Source organism: Salvelinus sp. IW2-2015, linkage group LG13, assembly GCF_002910315.2.
Source record: "Salvelinus sp. IW2-2015 linkage group LG13, ASM291031v2, whole genome shotgun sequence".
Taxonomy (NCBI): Eukaryota; Metazoa; Chordata; class Actinopteri; order Salmoniformes; family Salmonidae; genus Salvelinus; species Salvelinus sp. IW2-2015.
In genome coordinates this window covers 19,324-44,717 of record NC_036853.1, presented here as the reverse complement: position 1 = coordinate 44,717, position 25,394 = coordinate 19,324, and the positions used below count along the sequence as shown (strand labels likewise).

The window sequence follows — 25,394 nt, the reverse complement described above, 5'->3', positions numbered from 1 at the left end:
AAAGAGTTAATGCACTATTGTAAAGTGGTTGTTCCACTGGATATCATAAGGTGAACACCAATTTGTAGTCGCTCTGATAAGACGTCTGCTAAATGACTTAAATGTAAAATGTAATGTAAATGTACAGAGTCAATGTGCGGGGGCACCGGTTAGTCGAGGTAATTGAGGTAATATGTACATGTAGATAGAGCTTTTAAAGTGAGTATGCATTGATAATAACAGAAGAGTAGCAGCGGTGTAAAAGAAGGGGTGGGAGGGGGGGGGGCAATGCAAATAGTCTGGGTAGCTATTAGATTAGATGTTCAGGAGTCTTATGGCTTGGGGTAGAAGCTGTTAAGAAGCCTCTTTGGACCTAGACTTGGCACTCCGGTGCCGCTTGCCGTTCATTGTTTTTCTACTGTTGATCCAAACCGGGCCACCAGAAGTGGCTCCTTATGAGCAGCTTCATTGTTTTCTATCTGTGTATCCAAACCGGGCCATCAGAAGTGGCTCCTCATGAGCAGCTTCATTGTGTCTATCTGTTGATCCAGACCGGACCACCAGAAGTGGCTCCTCGTGAGCAGCTTCATTTTGACAATTCCAACATGCCCTTTATGTAGTTGCTGCAAAACCTGTGTTGGCATTAACTCTCATTCCCCACATCAAACATCCTTGGTACATTGTGTTAGGTTCACTTATTTTCTTATAACAAGTCAAGTCAGTTAAGAACAAATTCTTATTTACAATGACGGCCTAAGAACAGTGAGTTAACTGCTTTGTTCAGGGGCAGAAAGGCAGATTTCTAACTTGTCAGCTCTGGGATTCGACCTAAAACTTTTTGCTCTAACCACTAGGCTACTTGCCGCCCTGGTAAATTAACCTATAACATTTCACGGAGGATTAGTAAAGCTTAAACCAAGTTTCTTCACCCATTGGGTCCTACAGCTGCATAAGACAAAACTTGATCCACCAGTGGTAGTATATATACCCCAATTTAGGTCTCTCCTCCTTTCTAAACATTACATCTTATTACTAGGCAGGAAGTGAAGTGAATGCGGGCAACAAACTGTTCCTTCTCCCTTAATGTGACCTGACCTGACCTCTACCCCTCCTTGCTAAACCACATCTCTCCACCCTTATCAGTGCTGCCAACATGTGATCGTCTATCCTTCACTCAGTACATTCCAAGCTTAATTGCCTCCACAATACATTCCTCCTACAGATAACCATTAACTTCTGTGTGTATAAACCAGACTATGGCACTCCTCATGTCTCTAGTACAACTGATGATTAACAATATTTAAAGTTTAGAAATCTAGAGCACATCAGTTGTAATTTCAATTTTCCGTGGAATACAGGCAGTCCTTTTCTGCCAGTAGCTGGCCATCCTGACATGGGTAGGTGAACACTTTTGACAAAGGTCACATTTTCCTTGTCTCCCGTTTGATAATTGTGTGCTTGTGACCGGTAGTGCCTCGAGCTGAGAGGTATGCAAAATCTCCACTGCATCCACACTCCTGTGTCTTTCTCTTGTACACGGCAGTCTGGATAATCCATCTGTATTTGTGTGGAGGGACGGCGGCTTAAACTCAATGTCATACATATGACCGGCGAGGAACAAGGCGTATCGCTGTAACCTGGCCGCTGTCATGGCCGGAATGCCTTTCTTTGGACTGAAAATGGAAAGCAACGGCTGGTGATCCGTAACCAGTGTGAAACGCTTGCCATATAGGTATGCRTGGAATTTCTTGATGCCCCTAGCRCCAGTGCTTCTTTGTCGATTCGTGAGTAGTTCTTCTCTGCATCATTCCATGTTCGTGACGCAAAGGCGGCTGGCCTCTCTGACCCATCTTTCAGTGTGTGTGTGTGAAAGGACGGCCCCTAAGCCATAAGGGGACGCATCACAAGCCAACTTCACTGGCAGTTCGGGGTCGCATTTTCACACTGTTCTGTCCACTGCCATGTCATATTCTTTTCCAGGAGCTGATTGAGACGCTGGAGTACTGCTGAAAGGTTTGAGAGGAATCTTCTGTAGTCATTGATCAGTCCCGTGAAAGATCTCACTTCTGTGATATTTTGTGGTTGTGGTGCCTGTACCACTGCATCGATTTTGTCCTGTGTTTTGTGCAATCCATTGCGGTCGAGTTCATGTCCACAGAAGACAATCTTGTCCTTGAAGAACTCCCACTTCTGTAATTTACCTGTAGTCCATACCCTTTGCCTTTGCTGTTTCCGTATGACAATGCCCCCGTGCAYAAAGCGACATCCATACAGAAATGGTTTGTCGAGATCGGTGTGGAAGAACTTGACTGGCCTGCATAGAGCCCTGACCTCAACCCCATAGAACACCTTTGGGATGAATTGGAACGTCGACTGCGAGCCAGGCCTAATCACCCAACAGTGCCCGACCTCACTCATGCTCTTCTAGCCAAATTAAAGCAAGACCCAGCAGCAAGGTTCCAACATGTAGTGGAAAGCCTTCCCAGAAGAGTTGAGGCTGTTATAGCATCAAAGGGGGGACCAACTCTATACTAATACTCTGTCCACATACTTCTTGTGATTTAGTGTATATAACCATTGAATCTTGAAGAATATAACTTATGAATGCCTCATGAAATTAGTTCAACTATCATACCCCATCAGAACCCCAAATATAATATTGTTTTACTCAAATTTTAAACACACACTGCATAGCCTCAAAATAAGAATAGGATATGTTTCTAACTAATTCTATATTAATGTGGATGCTGGCATTATTATGGATAATCCTGAATAAATTGTGAATAATGATGAGTGAGAGAGTTACAGACGCACAAATGTCATACCCCCCAAGACATAGTAACCTCTCCCCATTACAATAACAGGGCAAGTCAGCAATTTTGGGGGGGGTATGACACATTGAACTAAAATATTAAAGCAACATGCAACAATTTAAAAGATTTTACTGAGCTACAGTTCTAATAAGGAAATCAGTTCATTGAAATACATTGATTAAGCCCTAATCTATGGATTTCACATGCCTGGGAATACAGATATGCATCTGTTGGTCACAGATACTTTMAAAAATGTGTCCTCCCATTTTAGGTGACCAAAAGTATTGGGACAAATTCATTTATTTGTTTATTAAAGTAGTAAAATGTGAAGTATTTGGTCCCATATTCATAGCATGCCATGGCTACATCAAGCTCGTGACTTAAAGTTTATTGGATGCGTTTGCTTTTTGTTTTGGATGTGTTACAGAATATTTTGTGCCTAATAGAAATTTTAGTAATTTTTATTGTAAATAAGAACAGAATGTTTCAAAACAATTCTACATTAATTTGGATGCTACAGTGATTAAGCATAATCCTGAATAAATTATGAATAATTATGAGCGAGAAATTTAGACACACAAATATTATACACCCCAAAAATGGTGAGAGGTTAGCATTTTTTTTGGGGGGGGGGGGGTATAATACAGTATTAATCAACTTTAAAATCATCACATGTTCTTGGATCCAAACAACTAACATATCAATGAATACGAATAGTATCTGAGGCATTGAAACATTCKGACATGAAAATATCTGAGTTACTTACTTGTATACTCAGAAACTGTTTTGTTCTGTCCTACAGTTGTGTTATCTCCAGCCACTGCAGTGACCGTGAAGAGGTACTGCACTCCAGCAGTGAGAGCAGTAACATTAACAGACGTTCCTATGGTATTCTGACTGYCATTGATATTGCCACCAGTCCATTCTACTCTGTAGAAGGATCTGTTTCCCAATGGTTCAATCCAGCTCAGAGAACAGAATGATTGTTGAATTTTCTCAAGAACAGTCAGGTCCTGATGACTTCAGGTCTCATGTGCGGTGCAAGGAAAGTTATATTTGGAAAAGATCACCAGAATCATTATATTCATGGAATTCACCATACACTCTATATATATGATCAGAAGCATGCTATTCTACATACATTTAAGGTAAGTATGTGGACACAAAAGTGGTACCTCTAAAAAATAAAACATATTAAGCATAGTAAGCATTATCAATGACATGAAAAGTTTTGGGATCAACAAAAGTAGCTTTATAATGAAGAAAGCAGGGAAAACCAATAAGATAAAAGGTAATAGTGTCCATGCATTTTCAGACTTAATAAAGGTCCACACCGATAGGCGCTATCCCTCTTATCCCCTCCTCCCTACCAAACTATCCCCCCTCCCCCTCACCCCCCCCGTGCCCCCCTTCCCTCCTCTCTCCCCGATCCTCCTCTCCCCCCCCTCCCCCCCTCAACACTCACGCAGGTAACCTATTTGAATAATATAGCCTGCTCCCAGGTCTGTTTTACTGTGTCTGCTAATTGCTATTGTCATATTGTCTTGGTAGCACGAACAGATTAGGGCGAGTCTACTTGAAATATTCAACCACCATCATGACATGCTGTAATTGCATTTCAGACACACCTTGGTGTGTTCTCGGGTCTAAAGTTGTCATTATGTGAATTATGGAGATTCGTCTTTATAAGTAATGGCTGATACTAAATCAGTGAATTTTGAAAACTTGACCCTTTGTGCATGTGTGCTCTGCAAGCATAGGTAAGTCAACAGATTGTGCTTCTAGTCTGGCCTCGTTTCCATACTGTCTGTTCTGTAGCCTTCTAGTCTGGCCTCTGTCCATACTGTTTTCTGTAGTCAATTAGCCTGGTCTCCGTCCCATACTATCTGTTCTGTAGCCTCTGATCTGGCCTCGTCCCATACTGTCTGTTCTGTAGCCTCTAGTCTGGGCTCATCAATACTGTCTGTTCTGTAGTTCTGTAGCCCTCGTTTCCATACTGTCTGTTCTGTAGCCTCTAGTCTGCCTCGTCCCATACTGTCTGTTCTGTAGTCTGTAGCCTCGTCCATACTGGATGTTCTTAGCCACATCTTTAGCCTATCATTCGTTCTCATGTCATGTTGAAAAGTTGAACGATATAATTTTTTCAGCAAAACATACAGTTTATGACAGAGCCAGACTACATGCCACAGAACATCAGTATGGAAGAGGCAGAGGCCAAGAAAACAGTATGGAGCGGGCCAGGCTACAGAACTACAGTATGCAAACGAGGCCAGGCTACAGAACAATACAGTATGGAACGAGGCCGGCTACGAAAACATATAGTACTGGAGCAAAGCAGGCTGACAGAACAATACAGTACTGGAAGCAAGGCCAGGCTACAGAACATTACAGTATGGAACGAGGCCAGGCTACATGCCACAGAACATACAGTATGGAACGAGGCCAGGCTACAGAACATAGCAGTATAAGAGAAACGAGGCCAGCTACAGAACATACAGTATGGAACGAGGCCAGACTGACATGCCACAGAGAACATACAGTATGGAACGAGGCCAGGCTACAGAACATACAGTTTATTGGAACGAGGCCAGACTACATGCCACAAACATACAATGAGATAGGAAGGGCCAGGCATACAGAAGATACTAGTAAGATGGAACATGAGGCCAGACTCATCATGCCACAGAACATACAAGTAATGGAGCAGTGGCCAGGTACTACAGAACACTTACAAGTTATTTATGGGAAAAAAAGAACAAGGCCAGACTAGAGGAATCAATATGTTGACTTTACCTAGGCGTGGCAGTCCACACATGCACCAATGTCAAGCAAGACAAGAGTGGTGAAGAGTAGTTGTGTCAATTACCTTGCTAGGTTTTCCCCTTTGGACTTGCGGTGGTTAATCAATACTAATCCCCCAAGTCTAGTTAAAGTTCACTACCGGTTGTTGTTACCCTTAGTCACGGTTGCACACCAACCCTTTCAGCTGATAATGTAAGGAGTTCACTGTCAGCATTCAATTAACTCGGGCAAACGGAAGAAGTGTACGTGGTCCATGTGTGGGGTTGTGGAATTGGAGATGGCACAGTCGACAGCAATTCAGAGGATGGAGGAGAAGAAAGGGTAACATCTCCATACTATTATACTATCAGTGACAGCAGATCCTGCATGGACTCTGTGATTTTGAGAGGTTTGTTGTTGAGGTACATACTTATGGAGAAGAGTACTTAGGTAATCCCAGGAGTCAGTTTGTGCGTCTTGCCTTAATACCTCACCTACTTCCTATGTATGGGCATGACAACGACCATAGGGATTTTGCTGTAGAGCCCGAACAGATCTGGGACCTGGCTAGAGGAGAGACATGTTGGAGATGTGTGTTGATGTCTGTAGTGTCTAGTTGGGATTCCATCATCACAGATAGTTTACCCTTAATTGATACCGTGTGTTGAGGACCTTACATGCTTACACATCAGGCACCTCTTAGTGTGGGTGCACAAACAACAATTCTTTTTCTGGTATTTAGTTTGTTCAACCAGCTGGCTGTGTGCCTGTGTGGTTAGACTAGCAGCCAGAGCAGGAGAGAAGTCTGAGCAGAGGGCCTCAGGGTGTCATAATGTGACTTCTGTTTGGCTGGGGCCCTGCCACAGTCCTGGTTAAAAGAGTCTTTCGCGACAGAAGGAGCTGCTGCTCCTGCTTTAGAGACAATTATACCCTGGTCACAGGATGTGTCGCTCCTGGAACCGACTCAAAGCGAGGTCACAAAGATATTCTTGAGGGTGCACATGTTGGTGTATTTCTGAGAGCGCTTTTAAAAATTATTTCATTTGATGCCGATGCTGCCTTTCACCCGATTCACACTTGCAATTTTTTAGTTAACATTTAGGTTTGCCTGGTTACTCAAACTCCTTGCTCGGGCAAATTCTACGCCCCACAAACATTTGTTTCTTCTCCGCAATGAATCTGGTCTGAGTACCTCCATAGACGGTTTCTAGAATGAAAAAAATTCTAACAGTAACAGTTCTGGTTGGTCCCAGAAACCAATGAGTTGAGCCAGAGTCAGAATATTTGAAAATTCGGCATTGGCTTTGCTACTCTGATTGGTTAGAGATGATCCAATCACTGATTACTATGTTTTGTACAATACCCATCATTTTGACCTCACCACAAATMACTTCAACGATGGCGGTCTCAGACTGAAGTATGTATCAAACATAGAGAAGCGGAAGAATTCCGTTTGAATCATCAGCCAACATTTAGGCRACATTGAGTGTAGAATACATTTTTTCAGATGTATGGCGACAGATACTATCAAAAAAAGCCACGATAATGCTGTGGCAAACAGTTTCTTATTTAGATGTACTAAAACGTAGGCAGGATTGCATTGCCTTATTCTGTCAGCTGTTAGCCAATCAACATCACTCGTGAGAGAGATAGCCATCTGGTAAGCAGCACACATGAGATTTGCTACTGAGATCCAAATCAAATCAATCCAAATCAAATTGTATTGGTCACATACACGTGTTTAGCAGATGTTATTGCGGGTGTAGCGAAATGCTTGTCTTAATAAAGACTACTCTACCTGTTCACCACTTGTTAGCTTAGCCAAATCCTAAAAGTAGGCTAGTTTTTGAAAACCTTCATCTGACTGAGAGTGTAGTTTTGAGTGACAAAGGTTGTGGGGGTGGTTTCCGGCTGCCTACGTGCTATCTTTCCTGCTTTACCTGTTCSACACAAAATATTGTCCCATTTTATGTCACTGAATGTGCCACTCCCAGGCTCCACGTCGACACACTGCACACCTGTGGCCAGCTTCTATTGGTCTCACCTGCAGCTACCACTTCTTCCTCCTTCACAGCAGAACTGAGCTGTGGGATGCTCATTGCCTGTACATAGACATTCTCTTCASGYTCTGCAKGCTAGTGTTCTTTCAGTGGTCTGCTATATGGACAGAGGTGAGCCTTAAAGAAGAACATCCTTGTGAGCAGAGATTATATCATTATTTTCAGTTCTTTACAGGCAAGCTGGATCTGAATGAAGCTGGTGTGTATTGTATACTGTTGTCTGGTGTGAAATCTCACACATTATTTATCTGAATGTTTATGTACTGATTTGGTGTTTCACTGATGACATTGATATTAGTCTCTCGTGAAAGATTTAACACATGTTAAATCAAAACACCTAATCCATGTGACATCTTCAAGGAGTTCTTCAGCGGTTGTGGGGTTGTTATAGTGCCGTCAGATTCCAGAGCTGCTYTATTTCTCTCAAAATTGCACTGAGATACACATGATGATTGAGAGTCATGAGACTTGTGAAATATTCTATAGGATTGAGGCCAAAGTAATAACAACAATACATGGTTATCTAACTACTGGTGTGAGTGTGTTGAGTGAGTGGGTGAGAAGGAGGCGAGGAGAGGAATCAAGGAAATACAATTGAGATTCTACCTGTGTACTGTAGCTGAGGAGGGCAGCCTGTCCRTCAGAAATCAGATCTCTGACCCCTCCGTTCTCCTCTCCCTAACCTTTTCAGGTCCCTCCCCCATGCCTGTTTCTCCAGGCTACACCCAACTGGAGCAGAATGATCCGTCTATGAACCCCCTGCACATCTCAGTCGGAGGACTTCCCATGTTGGCCTCCATGACCAACACCCCAGACCCCCGATTCCGCCTCAATTTGAGGGCCATCGTAGCCCTGGCCCTGGCCCTGGCCCTGGTCCTCCTATGCACCTGAAACCGCGGGCTCCTTCTCCGAGGTCCACACAAGCTCCCGTAACTAGGACAGTCTGGCCACACGGGTGATGGAGGGTGGAACGTGGCGGCCGACCGTAACACTATGAACACTTACCCGCTCAGCACCCCCGAGCGGGGTAATACGCCGCAGGGCCACGCGCTACCGCATCGGGGTCATCGCCAGACCTGGACAAGGACTTCATGCGCAGACAGACAAGAAGCTTGACGTGGTTCAGCTACGCATTGCGCCTGGGGGCCACCTTGCTGGTGTCGGAGATGGCCCAAAAGGTGGCCCGTGGAATGGGATGCGGAGAGGGTCCTGCTGGAGAGCCACCTGGCGTAGAAGGGCCGGGGCATGGAGCTGTCAGAGCTGGTGGTGGGTCAACGGGAAAGCTGGATCTGTACAGCGTTGGACGAGCGAACGGGCGATGGTCTAACCACAATCGACAGGCAGCAAAAGCGCTGTTGCCCTAGGAGTCAGTACTCTAAACCGCGACGGGCGTTGAGGCTCGTTCCTAAAGGTCAGTGAGTTTGTGCCTGATGAGCCAAATTCCAAGATGCAGAATCGACCCTCCCCCCCCCCTCTCCATTCTTCCTAGGCAACTTCCTGTAGATCTGATAGTGATTTGAATAGGTTATAGGTAAAGTTATAGTGCGTAAATTGCTTCATGCTTGACCTTCTAAATACGGGTAGATTTGCCATTTTCACCAATATATTGCTTACACCTTTTTAAATCACTCCTCCGATGCATTCCATAAAGTGAATATGGAGTAGGGGTTAGGGGTCGATTTGGGATTGTGTGAGTGCTCACTGTAGACCAGGCAGGCAAAATTGGAAGCTTCATAACTGTTTTTACTTAACTCTAAGGTTTTGTCGTGTTGAAAGAACCTCATTGGGGCAAGAACAAACTCAATGTGCAAATGGAATTTTGTTGGATCTGCATTCTCATTTGTAAACACTTTGAGTGAACAAAACATTAAAGAACACCGTTCCCTGAATATTGAATTGGCACCTTCTTTTGCCCGAGAACTTAGCATTAAGTGTCATGCGGGGCATTGAACTCTACAGAGTTGTTGAAAAGCGTTCACCACCGCTCTAGGATGTTGGCCGCTTCACGAATGTTGACTCCAATGCTTACACAGTTGTCAAGTTGCTAGGATTCCTTTTGGTGGTGGACGCCATTAATTTGAATCCACAGCGCGCTGGAAACCTGCTCAATGAGGCATGGTGGAGAAACACCAACAGGGCAAGCGTTGCAGTTCTTAGAACTCAAACCGGTGGTGGCAACGACAACCATACCCTGTTCAAAAGGCACTTAAATTATTTTTGTCTTGCCCATTCATGGCACATCATACAACCAAAGGATCCACCATAGTCTCAAGGCCCTTAAAACATTCCTATCTTTACCTGCTGTTCTCCTCCCCTTCAGCTACAATGACTTGAAGTAGATTTAACAAGTGACATCAGTAAGGGATCATGAGACTGAACCAAGAGAGTGAAAGCTATCTCATGGGGAAAACAGCCAGAGTGTTCCTAATGTTTGTGTTCACTTCGAGTGTATTGTGTGCTTAATAAGTCCAAGGTCGAGAAGAGTATATTTCTCTTAAATACTGTTTAACTCTATATGCATTTCAAAAGGTCCTGTAGCAGTAGCATTGGTTTTAGTTGAATCATAAAAAATCTAATAGATGTGTGAATCCCAATGACCCTCTTATCCCTCTGTCAGGGTTCAAGGCTGAGTGTGCTAGCACGGTAGAGGACGAGCATTGTGCTACGTGGTGGCCTGGGCGAAAGAGTGAGAAACAACCTGCAGGGGGAGGTGGTCAAACACAACCCTGCAGTGTTGAAGGTGTGGGCCATCGGGGGGACGTGCAGCCACGCAGAACTGGGTCCCAAGTAACAACCCTCCTGAGGTCCGCAGTTGGGAAATCGAAAACTCCAGGCTGAGAGCTTGCAGGTTGCAAATGCTAACTAGGCTACGCTAACAGCAAAGGCTATGCTGTAACTGGTGTTGGCTCTACGCAGTATAACAGTTTAGAGTTAATCGCCTGCAAACTATTAGACATTCTTTATGATATTCAATTCGAAAAAGAAATCTCATGAACCTTCCTCTCCCGCACAGGTTACCTGATCCACGAGTCGGGCGCCTGGAGCGAGCAGCCTGGCAGCGCTGTTCTATCCTCCCTGACGCCGGCGCTAAGGCAAAGAGCGCTACGTAACGAGACACGGACCGAGATCGAGCGCCGCCGCGTCTGCCAACCTCGCCTCAGCTGCTCGCCGGAGCTCTCCAGGACGTCACCTAGTGGAAACCGGGTGGGCCACGCATAAAAGCCGCCACACACTGGCACTTCTCCTTCACTTTAAGTTGTCCCAAACAACGGACGATCGAATACATTACGTGGCTCTCAAGTCGGAGGAGGACGCTGGGAAAATCGCCTCGTACATAATGGCATTCAACTGGGACGGCCCAGATCCTGTTAACCTGAAAACCAAAGATAGGAAGACGTGAAGTAATGAAGGGTCTGGAGTTCATTTTAGGAAAAACTCAAGGACATGGGAGTGTAGGCCCAGGGCCCGGTCCATGACAGTCCGCGTGCTCACTGAAGGTAGTGGAGGGGGTTAAAAGCTGGTACGAAAAAACAGCTATGTGGAACCATAGTTGTTGACGATTCCAGACGCACTCCAAAGCTGAACTTGCTGCTATGTTAATTGACTGTGAAGTCGACGACACGCATGACCAAATCGATCAAATCCACGGATTCAGAAGCCATTTTGGTGTGGACCTGAGGTTGAGCAGGGACGTGTTCAATGATAGGCATCAAACGGAGAAACAGACTGAAACAGGGAGAGAGGGGGCTTACCTGTCATTTTTTTCGTTTTTATGTTGCAAACATTTAAAAAATAATAATTATGTTGAAATGACGTACTAATAGAACATAACAACTATGCAAGGAATTTCGAGGAGAGCCAAGACATTCGGTTACAGTTAATGGGGTACCTGAGAGTAGCAGTAGGCTTACCTGAGAAACAAAGTCTTCACAAGTTGGAGGATGTACTCGAACTATTGATGGCATGCCTCTACAATAGACCAAAGCGGACTGTCTTCCTAAAAGTAATGTTAGAGCGTTTTTGTAAGAATGAAGGTGTTACATAATCAATGTCATTTTACTTAAAGAACGCTTGTGATTTCACTCAAGAAAATGCTCGAGATTACTGTACATCAGGAATAAATGGATTTGTTTGTTTTTCCATATGTAATAAACAGCAAGATAATATTCGTCTATTTTACTAACAGTTGAAATCCATATACTTTCAGGACACTATACCGAGAAGATACCCTGAACCCGTCAAGGGATCATCAACTAGTTTCTAGCGGTGGGAACCACCAATAGTTTTTTTGTGTTTTTGAGCGGTTATTAAGGTCGGCGGCGGGAGCCGCCAACGAATAATTAGCAAAATCATTTTGTAGAGACTGGAAATTGACCAGAAGCCCAAAACAGATATATGTTGACTAAAACGTCATTATTTCAAGAACCTTGCTTACGTTTGTATAAAAGCGATGCACGTGTCATCTCTATTTATGGTGTGCGGATACTTGGGAACAATTATCCACAAATTAAAATCACTTGGAGTCTGATTTGCTGGGTAGTTTTTAGATCTTATGTCCAATTCAATGAGAAATGCAAAAAAATAAAAACTGCCCTACGTGACTCCATTGACCTTTATGAAAATATGTTTTTGTTAAAGGAATATAGAACAAAACAGCCAGAATATCCATCTTCCTGGTTTTGTATTACATGAGGCCGTTTGTTGAGTAAATATTCTACTTGATACAGCCGCGCCTAGAGTCTTTGTAAAATATGGGTTGGGGTCTCCTCGGGTTAAAACATACAAAAATCAACGCCACGATATTCACACCACATCAAAGAAGATGACTATTTGTCTGCATTTACGTACTATCACAATGCAACTTTTAGCGTTTGTGGGGATACTAGGAAATATACCTTGTTATTGATTGAGTGTGTGTTATTAAATCATGTCATATGGATGTGCTGCGTACCAAACGAATTTGTCATTTGTTTCAATGTGTTTAAATTCTGAAGAGTTGATTGAACATAACTCCAAAATGTATTAAATTCATTTTAAAGGCTTACGTTAGGAATTTAGGGTTAGCCATTGTTTCTTTCTTATGTCAAAAAGGTTGATGAGGTGTATATAGGCCTTGAGCTAATCCTTGATCTCTCATTGGGTTTATAGCTCCAGTCTTATCTATATCGGGGATCAGAGCTAAAATATTATCAATACAGACAAGTCATGTGCAACTCAGCCTCTCCTGTGAGGTCACTATCCAACAGAATTTAGAGAATCCAGTTGCAGAGTGCAGCGTAAGCTCCTTCCGAATTACAGTGTAGTAAGATACTGTTCACCAACACCTGTGAGCTGCTATTAGCCATGAGTTAAATTAAAGCGTTTAAATACTAATAAATGTAAAAAATACATAAAGCAGTGTCATGTTTACCAAGGGTATTGTCAAAACCAACGACGTGCGCAGCCAACACACCACATGGAGGTAAGATATGTTAAGAATCCGTGAATGTCAAATGTCTACTGGAATCAGCGAGATGAACATATGTCCATAAGTTTACAGATTGTGCTGCATTCATCCCCTCCTCAATCCCTGTAACTATTCCTCGGGCGTTGCTGTGCCAAAGAGAACAATGTGTTTGCTCAGTAATTACAATGGTAATAATAAACGGTAAAATAAAAAATAAAATAAAATAGTGGCTGAAATATATATCATGTTATTGCTGTTTATATTTGGATTATACTTCAGGATGTACTTGATTGTTCCTGTTGTATGCACCAATTGTAGCTTAGTGTAACTAGAAAATTGATTTTGTTCACATCAACAAAGTGTTGCTGTGGTTTCTTTATCACACAATGTCTGGAGTGGGAAAAGAATGTAATCACTATAGACTACAGTGGGATCCAGCATGGCTCCAATAATTTTTGTGTAGAATACAGATGTTGCTACTACTATATTTAACAAATACAACACACGTTTATAGTTGTAATTCATTTATTGCATCAGCTAAACTATTCAATGGTGGTTGTTATTGGTTGTGGGCGAAGACTGGTATAGTGTTTGCTCACATATAGAAACAATTAAATACTTGTAGGCCAATAGGTTTTACTCTTGGAGTGTTGGGGAGATGGGGCCTATATAGAAGACCCCTTTTTGGCTCAAGAGCACGCCCCAGAGGCAAAAGTTAATATGGTTAACATATCATTAAGGCAGTAAAAACACGTCCGGCATAGACTGTGAACCCCTCTAATTGGCTTATCTGCCTTTGTCAGTTTCCCAAGAATGGCTGGATGAATAATGCTGATGCCTTGATATCAACTCTCTGTGGCTGCCTGTTGGCTCCGTCTCCATGTCCTGGACTCTGCAACATGGAATCTATCAGTGAGTTCCCCTGTAGCGCTGGTTTGTATGTCTAGTCCAACCTCTTTTGTTTGTATCCCTTGTCATAAACGCATTGCCCATGTGCCATACAACACAAAAGCAGATCTGGGACCAGGATAAGTTTCAAGTTTGGCCAACGACACAATGAATCTGATATTTCCATTTCCTCTATTTCATGCGAGCACTTAAAGTAATGGTTAATTTGTAAATTACATTGTTTAGTAGCGGACAATACGATGATTTATATTTTTTCGGAGTAGACTTTCCTATGACGCAGCAATCAGCCATCTATGTTGGTGTACTCCCCAAGACTCCAAGTATCCACGCCAAGCTCTCAAGACTATGTCAAACCCTCATGTTCACACACCATAAACCACAATAGTCGTGATTTACCAGCACCAAGGAAACCAACCCCAATCAGTTGGATCAGCAAGAGTCGTTTATGAACAAAACTGGATATTGTTCCAACTGTATTTCATTCCAACACTCAGCGGTCTTCTCCCAAGCAGCCTCAAGACAAAACGCCACCACAAGACCAACAGTGCTTACGCTATTCAAGCAACCAGCGACTCGCCTCGCAAACATGTGAGGGCAGGTATCTGTCTTTCACGTCAGGGACTTCAAGGAACGACATGGACTGCCAGATCCCATTTCTAATACATCAATGTCTGCCCTGTCCTAACGCCCCTGTTCCTGAGGCTAGTATAGACTTTCGCTTCGTGTGAAGACGCAGAATAGCATGCTGATCCAGCACACCTGCCTTGTGCAGCAGAAATGCAGGTACTCAGTGCTTCCTAAACACACATCCCACCAAGATCCTATAATTCTGCCTTGCTGCAATCAGTTGTTAATCAAGGGAGGAGTTTGAAATGGAGTAGTGTAGTTTTTGAAATACACATATTTGATTGATTTAATAGGTTACATATCGCTCCGAAAGCATATCCAATGGCTAATCCAACTGTTCTTAGATTAAAATTTTGCAAAAACATATTATTAATACAATAATGTATTGCATGCACTTGAATAAAAAAGCGTTTGAACATACACAGGGATGAGAATAATGCTTTTTCGCATGTCTATATATTCCTCCACCTAGATGGGGATCATTTCCTTCAATCATGATTCAGTTGTAAATATGAAAGAGGATTAAGAGGGTTAAAAAGTATCTGTTTCCTCTTTGTGTAACACTAAACTACTCTCTGACCATATATTGAGACCTCAGGTTCCTGGGAGCACAGAATTAGACATAGTACTAGGATGCCTGGATACTCTAAAAAGGATTAAGAAACCAAAATATAAACTACTGTTGGAGGAACAGATCATCTTACATTTGAGAGTCAACGGCCCAATCTGATTTTAATTTTTTTTATTCTTTTTTAGCTTTCAACACCTTATTTAACCAAGGTAAGGTAAATTGGAAGAACAACGTTCTCATGGTTACATTGGGCGAACCCTGGCCAAGATAAAAGCAAAGCAGGTGTTTCGAATAGCACATACACAATCCATAGTATTACACATGGAGTAAAACATAACATACCAGTCATATAGTACTAAGGTGACAAATAAAGTCTATATACAGATGTGGCAATGAGGTGAAGTAAAGGAGGTGAAGGGGCCTAAACAAAAGTCATATAAAATAATATATCACTAAATAAATAAAAATATAGAAAAATAGGCCGTGGGTGGCGGAAGTATAAATAGCAATATAGCAAAGTAAGAAAAACTGGAACTGGTTGTTGGCAAGATGGTATGAAAGTGTAAAGTAGAGCATAGAAATAATGGGGTGCAAAGGGAGAAAATAAATAAATGTGGAAGGATACAGTAAGGTAAAGAGGATAGTTGTTTGGGCTAAATATAGATGGGAACTATGTAGCAGGTGCAGTAATTCTAATGAGCTGCATCTTGAAACAGCTGGTGCTTAAAAGATAGATGAGGGAGATAAGGTGGTATTCCAGTTTTCAGAGGATTTATTTGTAGTTCGTTTTTCCAGTCAATATGGCAGCAGAGAAGCTGGAAGGGAGAAGCGAGCCAAAAGGAAGAATTGTTTTTGGGGGTGACCAAGAGAGATATACCCTGCTGGAAGCGAGTGCTAGCACGGTTAGGTGCTGCTATTTAGAAGTGACCGCAGCGAGCTGAAGATTAAGGGGGGACTTTAACCTTGCAGGGTCTTGTAAGATGACCTGGAGCGCAGTGGCTTTTTGGCGACGAAAGTAATGAAGGCGAGGGCCAGCCAACGAGAGAGTACAGGATCACAGACAGTGGTGAGTAGATGTGGGCTTTGGTGACAATAAACGGACATGGCAACGTGATAGAACTGCAATTCCACAATTCTATTGAGTAGGGTTTTTTTGAGAGGCTACTTTTTTTTTTGAGGGTTTTTTAATTGGAAAAAAATAACAACCAAAAATCAACTCGAAGTCGCAATGGTATGGTAGGGCATGGTCAGTTTTACAAGGGTAATAGTTTGGCAGCAATGAGTGAAGGATGCATGTGTTGCGGAATAGGAGACCAATTCTAGATTTAACTATTGGATTGGAGATGTTTGATGTGAGTCTGGAAGGAGAAGTTTTACGAGTCTAACCCGAGACACCGTAGGTATTTGTAGTGTGTCGCCATCATATTCTAAGTCAGAGCGTCCAGGTAGTGATGCTTGGACAGGCGGGTCAGGTGCAGGCAGGGATCGGTTGGAGAAGAGATGCATTTAGTTTTTACTTGATTGTAAGAAGCAAATTGGAGGCCCACCGGAAGAGAGATGTACGGCATTGAAGCTCGCACTGGAAGGGTTGTTAACAACACGTGTCAAAAGAAAGGGCCATGAAGTATGACAAGAATAAGTGTTCGTGGCATAGCGTAGAAGGTGGGGATTTCAGAGAATGATTAGGGTGGCCCGCGGCCATAATTGAGTGTACCAGTCAATTGCGTGGTCTACAAGGGGATTTAGTCGCTATTTAGTCATCCCCTACAGTTATTTTATTGTAACGACGTTGTGACCCAGATCCAGGCCTGACTGTGGATTGCTGCTCGTCAAGCAAAAAACATCTGTACAATTGAACGTCAGTCCGATAGAAATTGCCTGTTCAGCCTGGCTCACTCAGGAGGCCAGCAGGGTTGGTTAGCACTCAGCATCACAGAGAGCACCTCTGATGTAATTTTTAACTGTCACGTGAGGGAACAAAGTTCACAAAGTATCCTGTTTATATTAAGGACGCAATGAAATAAGGGTGGAGGATTGAGCCACTTGACCCACTTGATCAGCATTGGCATTATGTGTGGTCTTGTGGAGAGGAGAAGAGGACAGTCAGCTCTTTCAATTGGCATTGGACACCTATGTGTGTGGGGTCTGTAGGAGAGAGCGAGAACACAGCCTAAGCTCTTCATTGGCATTATGTGTGGTCTGTGTGATGAGAGAGAGACAGTAGCTATCTCATTCGGCATTAATGTAGTGGTCTGTGGAAGAGAGCGAGTACAGTAGCTCTTCATTCGGCTCTATGTGTGTGGTGCTGTGGAGAGAGAGAGAACAGAAGACTCTTCAATGGCCATTGATGTTGAAGTGGTCTGTTGGAGAGAAGACCGAGACAGTAGCTCTTCTATTGGTCATTATGTTGTGGGTCTGTGGAGAGCAGAGAGACAGTAGCTCTTCATCGTGGGTATTAATGGGTGGTTCTGCTGAGAGAGATGAGACAGTAGAACTCTTCATTGGCATTAGGTAGTGGTCTGTCGGAGAGAGAGATGACTAGTAGTCTCCTTCATATGGTATTATGTGTGGTTCTGTGGAGAGAGGAGTAGACCAGTAGGCTCCATCACTTGGCATTAGTGTGGGTATCTGTGGAGGAGAGAGAAGACAAGTGACACTCTTCACTTGGCATTATTGTGGCGTCCTGTGGAGAGAGAGAGACAGTAAAGCTTCTTCATTGTATTAATGATGATGGTCTGTTCGGGAGAAGAGGGAGAGACAGTTAAAGCTCTCATTGGCAATTAATGTGTGGTCTGTGGAGAGCAGAGAGACAGTAGCTCTCCTGTAACAAATATGTTTTATAATGGGCGATTTGTTTTTGTTTTATATAGTCAATTCTCTCTATAAAAACAACTTTTGGCTCTTTGTATATCCTTGGTAGTCATTGAAGGTTCAAAAACGGACTCAAAGAGAAGCAGACACATAGTGATGGCATGCTGTGCATGTAAACAATAATAATTCACAATGTTTCGGGAATGTGACCATATTCTTAGGGCAACCAAAAAATACTGCTGATCTGCCGAAGTGCTTTCTAGACCTTCAAAGTCAATTTCTCTGAGAGTAGGGTAATGACATATAGTGATTGATCATATTTATTTTTTTTCTCGCTGCCTTCATAAGTTACACCATTGCTGATTTTTTAATACCTTGAAACACCAAGCAACTATGAGGAAATTCCAGTAGGCCGTTAGCTTAAAAACTGGTCTTCTGTTCATTCGCCTATTGGGCTCCCATGAGTTTCGCAGGCGGTCCTAAGCCATCTCCATCTCAGTGCTGAGAGGCATCACTCACAGACCGACTGGCTCGATTCCAGGCTGTATCACAACTGGCCATGAATTCCAGGAGTCCATAGGGCACGTCGACACAATTGGCTCAGTGTTTGGGCACGAGTAGGGCCGATCATTGTAAACAAGAATTTGTTACTTACTGATTTATCCTAGTTAGATAAAGGGTTAAATAAAAATAAAACATATTATTTTTTAAAAAGTTCAGGCTTGCTCTGTGGTTGTCGCAAATAAAGTCAGGGGATTTTTTAACTCTGAAAAACAACCATATTTTGCTTAAGAATTTTCCGAGTTAGGGGTTCGGCGCTGCAGAATATGTGGGCTTTTTTAACCCCCGTATTGCTGGAAAAGTGTAACTTTTAGTCAGGGGGAACAGAGCCCTGAGACAACTTTATCCTATTACTAAGGCCTTGGCTGAGATGGCCTATAGTAAGGGGGTAAACTTGCCTAGCATGCTAGCATATCGCCCCTTAATGTGGAGGTGCTAACAAAGCATGCTCAAGTAGTGCTATGTATCAGCAGCCTTTGTTCAGATCCAATCCAGTAAAGGGAAGGGGGGTTATTTTGGGGAAGGCTCCACTCCCCTGATGATGGACTCGATTGGTTACTCAAGCGTATCATATAACCGAAAAGAAAGTTAGCTGAAAGTTCAGCTGTGCCCAAATTTTAGCCCAGCTAAGTTCAGGGCTCCTGCAGCCATGCTTGCATTGGCCGCTCAATGGCTCCCTGGCCTCTTTTGGGGGACCCGAAGCGAGAACTTTGAAGTTAAGAGGGCCCCCATCTCCGCAGCAACATTTTTAGGAGCCCCCCTCTTGAAGTGGACGAGAAACATTTTACTATTTAAGTAATTTTTTTTGCAGTTTCTATATGGCACATATATATTGGCCCATGAAGAAAACTTTGGAGTTATATTATACAAATGTTAATTTGCAATTCCAAAATCTGCCCATGGGGCAGAGTGTTTTGGCAGTTTTACCAGCAAATCTTCCGATTCAATTTGGCCATTGAGTAGAGATAATTTTTGTTGCACTTTTACAAGCTACACAATTTGCATGAACTTAGATGCCTTGTTAATTGATACTGGATGTGAGAAGGACAAACAAAGTCAACACAGGGACACACACACACATGCCTTAATTTTTTCTAAATCCTCGTGGGGACCTAAAACTGTATTTCCATTCAAAATCCAATTTTCCCTAAAACCTAACTCCTTTACTCTAAACCGAAATCCTTACACCTAAACCCTAAAAACATAACCGCGTGGATTCCAACCCTAAAGGTGCTATATACAACCTAATAGGAGAAACCCTTTTGAAAGAACCCTTTAATTTCTTCCAGGTTGAACCCCTTTTGGTGTGTAGTTCAGGTTGAAACCCTTTTGGTGTGTAAGTTCCAGTTGAACCCTTCTTGGTGTGTAGTTCCAGGTTGAAACCGCTTTTTGGTGTGTAGTTCCAGGTTGAATAACGCCTTTTGGTGCTGTAGTTCCAGGTTGAAACCTTTTGTGTGCTAGTTCAGGTTGAACCCATTTTTGGTTTGTCTTCGCTGAAACTAAAAAGGGTTCTGCTAATGGGAAGCCAAAATAAAATGTTTTACTAAGTGTAACTCCTGACTAAAAGTATAATTTTACTTTTTGAACTATCTTGTAGGGACTTTTTGGGATTTCAGGTCCCACGAGACAGAGAGAAACAATCCCCCACCACACACACACACAATATACAACACGACACACACACACACACACACACAAGTGAAACCACGAGCACACACACTACACACAACACATGACACACACAACACACATACACACAACACCCACACACACACACAGCATGCACACACACACACTACACACACACCACACCACACAGAAGATACATTAAGCCACACAGGCGTCACAAACACTTACACACACACACACAGTGTGAGCACAAGCACACACACAACACACACACACACACACACACACACACACACACACACACACACACAAAGTATTCTCGGAAGCGCACACACACAGGAAAGGGACTGATCTAAGGGTACGAGTAACTCTCATATACATTACATCATACTAAGCGCATACTACACTTGGATGATAATTGTTCTTGTCAGATTAATCCATCTCCTACATAGCACATTACAGTCTGAATAGCTGACTCTAATCCGAGACTAATAGGAACTATTTAGAGAAAAAGGAGATGCAGAGGCCTGTTAGAGAGGCCTGGAACCGGATGTGGGCTGAGAGTCAGGCAGTGTAGTGTGAAAACGGCCTTCATGACAACCTGTTTCCGTCCATACGCTCACAAGTTCAGAAATCACCATAGCAAGTTCAACACTCAGGGGGAGAAGTAATGGTCAATTTCAGTCCCTTAAAAGCCCAGTGCAGTAAAAACGTAATATTTGGCCTGTCCGTCTTAAATATTTCCACACTAATGAGGTTGGACATATCTATTATAGAAATTGTGAAAAATAATGAATAATGCCCTTTAATGAGTAATTAGCATTTTTTATAAAGGCTCTGCCTGAACCATGTCAGTCTGTTTTAGGTGGGTTGGGCGTTTTGAGCTCTGCTGTCCACCAGGCAGTAAATTAGTTAATAGACGCAATTTGATAACGTTAAGGAGAATGATGGGTGTGGAGTAGGCGCGCCAGAGAGCCAGAAGTTTCACGGGAAAAACGCTTTAATGTCCACAATAAACAGTACACAGGTACAAACAATGGGTGAAAGCCAAAATCCACAGGGCGCAAACACAACCCAAAAGTACCACTGTATACATAAACCGGCAGGAACCCAAAATCACAATACACCTCCTTACGTACAATATTACAAAACCCGCACAAAACACAAGCGAGGCTAAACGAACTTAAATAGTATCCACCCAAAAAAACCCAAAATGGAACAGGTGAAATCCAATTAGACAAAAACAAACGTAAAGGAAAAAGGGATCGGTGGCAGCTAGTAGACCGGCGACTGACGACCGCGGCGAGCGCACATCCCCGAACAGGAAGGGGAAGCCACCTTTCGGTGATATCGTGACACCAATAAGAAATAGAGTTCCAAACCTCTCTGCCTATAGCACCTTAGTTTTCAGCTTTTCCCTCCCAACTCAGACTACTCCCAGACAGTCATTGCAATTCAAGCAAGAAAATTTTGCTTGAGAAATCTGCTATTTGCTAAGGAAGCTATTGTGTACTTTTTTGAACCATTAATTGAAAACAATCAGAGTAAAAAACCAGTGATTTTTGCTTGATCCAGCAATACGATGCGGAGTGCTCCGTATGGAGGGTGTGACGGCAATTGCGGAAGGCCTCCGGAGGCTTGAGAAGGCCAACACTCAAGTCTCCGTAACGGCGATGCCATGTCTGCTCGCCAAAATTATGTACACCACATAGCAGAGGGCTCGTGCATCGCTGGCAGAGCATTTGTATATATCATGAATTGGGTGCACAGTAGGTGGGGGGCGGTACGTCTCAGTATACAAACATAAACTCAGGTCCTTGACACGTTCTTTCAAACAGCTACCTGTCTCCGTGAAGTCAGAAGTATGAATGCCCTGCCCACCTGCAAGTGGATGTGATAGCTGCACCAACGGCTGTACTAATGCTGTGTGGCCACTTCAGATGCCACCAGACTTTAGTACTTACTTGTTACGCCCAAGAAATAGATTCATTTAAGATAAAAACGCTGATTGACCTTTAAACGCATAATAAAACACTGAACAAATAGTTTCTATCGTTGGTTTACATCATATCGCTCAACATCAGTGGACAGTCACCCATGTGGATCTCTGTGTGGTGATCAGCTCTTTTCCTTCATATCAACTGCAGGTGAGTCCTACAATATCCTAAACGATGTAAGACTATGTATATATTGTATAGCAAAGAAAACCTCCCTACCATAACCCTGCATAAGTAAAAAAAGTGTCAGATAAATGTATTCAAAAAAGCAACATCTGGCAAAGAATGTTGCAAAAAAAAATCAGAAATTTAAGCCGCAGAATAATCTCCGCAAGATGAAAAATACAACACTGTAACGCTTCAAGACAAACGAGCAGTAAAGACATGAAAAATGTATGCAGGTATGAAAAATACAATGGTAACGCTTGCAGCAAACAAGTAAAACACAGAATATGTTGCAGAATGAAATACATACTGTACGCTTCAGCAAACAGTAAAAACATGCAGAAAAATGTGCAGATGAAAAATAACGACTGTACGCTTCAGCAACAGTAAACACAGATGGTTTGCGCAGATGAAGATAATACGCATAGCTGTACTGCTTCAGCAAACAGTAAACACAGAAAATGTTTTGGCTGGCTGATTGTTTTTCAATACAAGATTTAAATGGGTTTCTTGGTTGATGGTTTAAATAACAATGTTTTTATAGCATCGATTTAAACAATTAAAATGCTTGATGAAGGGAAATCTCAGACCTGTCCAGTTCCAAAGTTGCGGAACATGAGTGGGATTACATAGACTAGTACGAAGCCAAACAAAGCAATACAGAGATGCAATCGCAAAATTAAGTCTTTTCGATTGAGCAGATTACATACACATAACAGATCTTATATTTGTGGTGTATTGTTAATTGGAGAGCTCATGAGTACTCCCTGCAATGACATAAATAAAAACATTTATGGCTTATGTTTGTTTTGAATGTTTCCACAGTGCTGCAAACTACTGTCAGTGTCACCTAACTATGGCCGTGCAGATCACTGATCATACTCAGGCTAGTTCTGTTTCTCACCTGCCTCTGCTCGCTGTAGGTAAACACCCCAGTGCCTAACCTCCAGCTTGCACATGTGACTTAAACTACAGAGAATCAACAGACAACTTGAGAAATAAATACCTAACCCAGAGTGAGATCTCTGAGCTACAGAGGCAGAGTGAGAGCTGTTAATAATAAAACACTTTCTCCTGGGAACCTCCTCTGTCCTCACTCCTCACACGTCACTGGAGAGACGATGATATGAGTGGTACAGGATGTGAAAAATCAGCCAATGGAAAATACAGAGACAGTCAAACTCACATGTTAAAGTAATAGATGCAGCTAATATCAATACTTACATCGTCGTTGTATATATAAGAAAGGTCAAACAGGAAAACGTTTAAAATGGCGCAAAATATGGAACTACAACAATATATGATATGGGTATTAGGATGTGTAATGGTAGTAGTCTGATAGAGATCTCCATTTTCTGAGTAATTAACAAAAATTAGTGTCCAATAATAACAGATTACTTTGTGATTTACATAGGCGTGCACTTCTGTGCAGAACCTACGATATAGCATAGGGTGGAATCAAGTGGAATCCCCAGGCCAGTCTGTTGCTCGCTGGCGCCCTGCTTGTGTAGTAAAAAAAACCGCAGCGCTAAACCTCCCAGTTCACATGGACTAACTCAGATATCAATCAGCACAACTGAGAGTAATACCAAACGCAAGAGTGAGTCTCTACAGAGGCAAGAGTGGAGCTGTTTATAATAACACCTTCATTGGGAAGCCTCTGCTGTCCTCCTCTCAAACACGTCCACTTGAAGGACGATGATGGTGGTACAGGTGGTGAATCAGTGAGGACTTCAAACGACAGACATCAAAAATTTAATATTCAATAGTAATGACAGACAAATTCGTGAGTTAATCACTTAGTAGCACCGAGTCAATTCTTTAATTATTGAACAACTATGTATTGATATTATCTCCTCAGCTATATTGGGAATCATCTGTAAAATATTGTAACGCACATACTGTAAAATAATTGGTAACAGCAATACTGTTAGATAATGTACAGCATACTGTAAATATTGTTTACAATTGCCATAGCTAGTAAAGATTTGTAAACAGCACACTGTAAATAATTGGTAACAGATACAATACTGTAGATATGTTACAGGAGCATAACTGATAGATATGTTACAGCATACTTGTAGATAGTTCGTAACAGCATATGCAGATAATGTAACACTATCATACTGTAGAACATATTGGTAAAAAACAAGCAACTGGTCGGATTTGTAAACAGCAATACTGTAGAATTTGTTAACAGCGCACTACTGTAAATATTGTAAACGAGAGGCACAACTGAGATATGCTTACAGCATATCCTGTAAGATTATTGTATTTACAGCAAGGGATGCTGTAGATATTGTTACAGCATATGCTGGTAGATATTGTATTACCAGCAGCGGGATCTGTAATATTAGTAAACAGCATACGTGAGATATGGTTACAGCAATACTGTAGATATTTGTTTATAGACAGGCGATATGACGATGAGTGTTTAGAGGCATAACTGTAAGATAATTGTTAACAGCATACTGCTAAGATTATTTGTAACAGCAGAGACTGTCAGATATTGGTAAGCAGCATACTGGTAGATATCTGTAACTAGCATACTGAGTAGATATGTTCCCACTGCATATAAACTTGTATGATACGTTCACAGGGACCAGCATACTGTTAGCAAATGATTGTTATCAACGCATACTGTAGATATGTCAGCACACTGCTAAATCACTTGATAACAGCAATACTGCAGATATGTTACAGCATACTAGTAGATATGTGTGAAGCAGCAGTACTGTTAAAATATTGTAAGCAGCGTTGCTGTTAGATATTTGTACACAGCATACTGTAGATATTGTAACATCATACTGCAGATATTAAATAATAACAGCATACTGTGATATTGTTAACAGCATCCACCTGTATAATATAGTCAACATGCATACTGTATAATATTGTAACAGTCCATGACTCGTAGATATTGGTAACAGCATAACCGGTTAACGAAGTATTGTAAACATCAACACTGTAAAATACTTGTAACAGCATCTGCAGATATGTTTACAGCATAGCTGTAGATACTTGTAACCAGCATACTGTAACTTA

At 42.3% G+C, this 25,394-nt stretch overlaps 1 protein-coding gene across 1 annotated transcript in view; it reads right to left on the bottom strand.

Moving 5' to 3' along the window:
* The window catches only part of LOC111971776 (receptor-type tyrosine-protein phosphatase eta), a 30,202-nt gene extending 22,530 nt beyond the window's left edge, over positions 1–7,672 (bottom strand). The window contains exons 1-3 of the mRNA XM_070446333.1: positions 7,618–7,672; positions 7,428–7,513; positions 3,559–3,805 (exon numbers count right to left, since the gene is read on the bottom strand). Of these exons, the coding sequence (XP_070302434.1) occupies positions 3,559–3,805; positions 7,428–7,513; positions 7,618–7,672 (388 nt within the window). The remainder of the gene's footprint in view (positions 1–3,558; positions 3,806–7,427; positions 7,514–7,617) is intronic.
* Between the last annotated feature and the right edge of the window lie 17,722 nt (positions 7,673–25,394).